General features: G+C 37.3%; 1 protein-coding gene across 1 annotated transcript; it reads left to right on the top strand.

Moving 5' to 3' along the window:
• Positions 1 to 6: 6 nt before the first annotated feature.
• Positions 7 to 5,111, top strand: LOC118756664 (helicase SEN1-like; the record flags this gene model as incomplete). Its single annotated transcript, XM_036491418.1, is given in 8 exon segments — positions 7 to 1,101; positions 1,387 to 1,548; positions 1,550 to 1,730; positions 1,793 to 3,038; positions 3,110 to 3,342; positions 3,399 to 4,296; positions 4,356 to 4,500; positions 4,656 to 5,111. Coding segments are annotated over 8 exon segments (4,416 nt in total), but the record flags the coding sequence as incomplete, so codon positions are not given.
• Between the last annotated feature and the right edge of the window lie 29 nt (positions 5,112 to 5,140).

Genomic DNA, 5,140 nt, shown 5'->3' with positions numbered 1-5,140 from the left:
CCAGCTTCACTCTCATCAAAATTGCCGACACTTTTTTCTGGACAAATAATTATTTTGAGTGACGATGAAGATGATGTTGTACGCTCAATCAAAGAAGAGTGTAAACAATCTTCCAATATCAAGGATTATGAAGACTCTATAGCCATGAAGGATGTGCAACCTTCTGGACAAAACAATTCAAATGAAGAGCCTCCAAATCAGATTGGCATACATAAAACAAATAATGCCACCCCAGATATACCTAACAACGCTGCCGTTCATGAACCTATATTACCAGAAGTGAAGCGAGAATTCGTACGCTCATGTACGGAGAATGTAGTTGAAATCTTTGGAGGAACTGATGATGTCATTCTTGAGAGTGTCAAAGAAATAAATCCTTTGCTATATTCAAGACTTAATGGTAAGAAAACGAATAAAATGCTTTACGATGGAGATAGTATTGACTTGCTAAGTGATAATGAGGATGACGATCCTAATATTGCGCACAATGTAGAAACGTTCGGTGAACTATTGCCGGCAGCAGAATACAACAAACATTCTGAAAAGGCCGATCCAATAAAAAATATAGCTGTGGAAAATGAGCTAATGCAAAACGCTAGTTTTAAAAAAAGTCCTAATGTTTTTGATAATTCACTTAACAGCTCTAATGGCGATGAGCAAAGGAATGGTATCATTGAGCACGCAGATATTTCGGAAGATAATCGTAACCTTGAAACTTCAACGGTAAATTCTGCAAAAGCTCCAGATGATGATATGGATGATGATATGTTGTTTTCACAAATTTTATTAAACGACATTAAGTCCGAAATGATGGCTGATAATAATGAAGCTGAGTTTGCTGATGAAGACCACCCCTATGATGTGATTAGAAAACAAAGTCAAGAAAACTTAATAGACACCCATATTAAAAAAGAGATAGTTGATAACGATCAGACGAGCTCAGCTGCGGTTCCTGTAGAACAAAAACAAAAAGATCCTGAGATAGGAAATGATGTATGGATTACAATAGAAGATGACGATGAATATTATGATGAAGAGTTCGAGCATAAGGTATCAGACTGGAGCTCTAAATTGCTATCACAATCGATGAATATGTCACAGGTATGCAGACTATCAGAAGATACATGTAATATTAAATTGTTTCATTAAAAAATTTTGTTTAACCAGAAAACTCATTTGAAGTTCATCTAAAAAATTAGTATCTTTAATAACTGAAATTATAAACCGGCTATCATAGTACGTAATAGTGCAGATTTCTAACGTATAGCAAAATTAACTCGTATTATATGATAACGATTGACTTCAGTTTCCCATCGCTGAAGTCTGAACTTTAATTGAATTGCGAGTGTAATGTTATTTGTTGGGTTTTAAAACATCTGTTTATAGGTCTTCGAATTTCAAATTGATAAAGCAGAAAATTTAGATGATAACGACGAAAATGCCGAAGGCAAAGAGGATCAGGGTTTAGATTGTGCCAGCGAAGATCTTGATGATTTTTTCAACGAGGCTCTTGTGGATGACGTAATTGCGACATTAGCTCAAAAAAACTGGCCAAACTAAAAGCGATTCAAAGTCGCCACCATTAGAGCAGGAAATGTCAAAAGACAGTTACGAATACGATAGAAGTAAAGAACTTGTACACCAAAAAGATAAAAATAAATCAATTGAGGACTACAAGGAAGCACCAGTGGAGATAAAGACAACTCGTGAATTAAACGATGAACCTGAAGGTTGTGGTATGCATAACTTTTATAAAATATTCTTTATTAATAGCTAAAAAATTCCATTTTAGATCTAAAAGCGTCCACTAGTAGTAAGCCAACGGTCGCTGATAGCAAAAAAACTGATACTTCTAAAGAAAAGATAAAGGTGAGTAAAAAGGAGGTGATCAAACCAGTAAAACGCTTGCATCACCCACCATCTGTAATCGATGCCCCAAATTTACCTAAGCATAAGGGAAAACACAGAGGAGTTTCTGCAGAATCGCGTTCGATTGCATCATCCACAAAAGAGGTTCGCACAAAAGCCGCAGCCTTCAGTGGTCAACTGAAAGAAGAACGTTATATGGATGAACTAAAAAGGAAGTGGCTTGGGAAGCCAGTAGATGAGAGACGTAGGGAGATCGAGAAAAAACGTCTGATTAGGGAGTCTCGCAAAGAGCGCTTAAAAGAACTTGCTGACAAGCAATCAGCAGACACTTCAAAAGAATTGCTAAAACGCAAACATGCATCTGAGACTGAAGTTGTTGAAAAGAAAAAAGCCAAGGTTAAAATCACTACAATGAATCGAGGTGCTCTTCTAGCTGAGGATATCGAAGCCAGTAAGAAGAATGTTGAACTGTACAGAATACCTAAAATAAAGAGATGTTCATCAGAAACGACAAAGCCACACAAAGAGAGCTCAATAAGTGCTACTGTAACAACGCCTAAATCTAATCGACCCAAAGCTGTGGATGCATTTGCTCAGGAGATGAGCAAATTAGATAAAATTATTTCCCGTCGTATATCTAGTAGTAGTAACAGGAAAACATCGAGATCGTCCTCGACCGAAGAAAACAGAAATGGAAGTCTACCAACAGAAGCGAAGCCTTGTAATGCACCTGCGCGTAAAACTAACAAAATTACATTTGCTTCTATGCAAAAAAATTTTTCCGAAACAAAAAAAAATCAAGAGTTATTGCAAAGATTTGCTAGTCACCGTTCCTGCCTAACAAATGTGATACGACGCGATGCCGACAAGGAACGACTGAAGAAACGTGTGCGCTTTAATGAGACACCAATTGTATACTACATCGAACGCGTAAGCGGCGCCAATAAGCGAGTTGATCGAAAAGATATATTGCCTAGTCCAACTTGTCAAGATCGTGCGCATATGGTGCGTATGGCGTACGCTATGGTTGATAAGACTGCACAAATAATATCTCAAATATTGGGCTGGAGCAATGAATGGCTCGTAAATCGTAATGCGCAAGTAGACGCTGCAAGTGATATTTTATTGCCGATGCCAAATCAATTTACTACGTTTAATCATTATAAGAGGTACGTAATTTAAGCTAACCACTTTTTGATTTATGTCGGTTTAACGACATAATGCGTTTCTATTTTTTTAGCATAATTATACCGCTAATGAAATTGGAGTTTATGAGTGTACTTGAGCGTGAAAAAAGTCGATGTAAAAGTAAGACGTTTATTGTCTCCGCCGAGCAAGTAACTCCTTATTTGGATCGTTTCATAATAATAGGGCGCTGTGCCGGCACAAACAGCTCTGAATCCAAAAGTGAACTCGTAATTTTGGAATGGGGAAAGTTTACAACATTCGCATATATGTCTTCAAAGCGATTTGGTATGGACAAAGAAAATATATTTTAATTTTCTTATTAACAATATTCATACAATTAGGGTTTAATTACACTACCATTGTGTATGAAGTGCTTGCAAAGGATTTGTCTTTAGAAGAGCTGCGTACCAACTCCAATAATCCAATTAAAGTCCGTCCAATGATAGATGTTGTACGAGTAGAATTTGGCGCCTTTAATGCGGTATACCAATTGGAGCAATCCCCACTGCTCGCGCAGATACTCGATCCAATGCAGTTATGCAAACGCAAACCGTTTACGCAATGCAACATTCAATATAACGGCTTTGATGATTTAAATGCTCGTCAAAAGGAGGTATTGATCCGTACATATAGGCGAGCTATCGAGCCGACGCCAAACATAACATTAATTCAAGGCCCTCCTGGTACGGGTAAATCTTGTGTGATTGCAAATTTGGTACACCAGTTGTTATATGGGAACGAGATTCGCATTCTCGATCAGAAAGTATTAATATGTGCACAAAGCAATGCAGCCGTTGACGTTATAGCTGAAAAATTGTTTAATATGAGTCAAAAAAAGTTGCCAGATGTGCAGTTTCGATTGATTCGTTTTGGCTTGATGGAACGCATCAGCCCCAAGGTTCGACATGCAACTTTACCAAAGATCATTGAACGTAATCAGATAAGGAAACTTAAAATGGCTTGCACAAATCTTCAAATTGATGATAAAATCGACATAAAGGAGTACTTACGGAATGAAATCATTCAAATCGAAGCTGATATCGAACATATGAAACAGAAAAATGTGAAAGGAACGGCGCAAGAAGAAGAGTTGATTGCAAAAGTACGACAAGTCCAATTAATGCGGAATATAGTGAACGGAGTTTTGCGTCCAGAGGATGAGCGTAGTCTATACAATTGGCACCTTAAAAATGCTAATGTCGTGTGCACGACGTTGTCTAGCTGCGTGAAATTATCACAGTGTGTTTTTCGTTTTAGTATTTATGATTGATCCAATGTATATAAGTAACTTTTTTCAGATATGTGAATTATTTTGATGTTTGTATCATTGATGAGGCAACACAATGTACAGAACCATGGACTCTAATGCCTTTAAAATTTGGCATTAATACATTGGTGCTAGTGGGTGATACGCAGCAGCTTCCCGCGACGGTGCTATCAAAGGTTTGTTTCTTAACTAGAAAAAAGCGATTTGGAAAGTCTTCCTATTTTTTGAGCTCTTATTTTTCATTATGCAAAAATATTTTCCCAGGAAAATTTCTTGCATTGGTATTATACTCTTGAAAAGAAATCCCTATACATAATTCATTTATTGATAGAAAGCTTCAGATTTCGGTCTTGGAACTTCACTTTTCACACGTATTCAGCGCTGTATAGAATCGGTCAACCTCAAAAATGCAGCCAATGGATTGACTGATGAAGAAAAAATATTCTTATCCGATAGCAATGATATAATTTTTAGCTTGCAAACGCAATACCGCATGCATCCTGAAATTTGTAAATGGCCAAATTCGTACTTTTACAAAAACGAACTAATCGATGATCCCAAAACTCATCAGTTCAAAACACCATTGAAGCCATTTTCAGTACTTAATTTGACATATACGCAAGATGAAAACTGTCATCGCGGTCAAATTGCTAACGAGCTAGAGGCTAAGTTTGTGGCACGGCTGGTTAAAACGTTGGACGGTTATATTCCTATGAAATACAACTCATATGGTGTGATAACGCCCTATGCACAGCAGCGAGGGGCCTTAGAAAAGGCGTTGCGGTGAGTTTTTTGTACTCAAATAGCCATCACATT

This window comes from Rhagoletis pomonella, unplaced genomic scaffold (assembly GCF_013731165.1).
Source record: "Rhagoletis pomonella isolate Grant_MI unplaced genomic scaffold, Rhpom_1.0 Rhpom_scaffold_11398, whole genome shotgun sequence".
NCBI classification, from domain to species: Eukaryota; Metazoa; Arthropoda; class Insecta; order Diptera; family Tephritidae; genus Rhagoletis; species Rhagoletis pomonella.
This window is presented reverse-complemented; position numbering and strand designations above follow the sequence as displayed.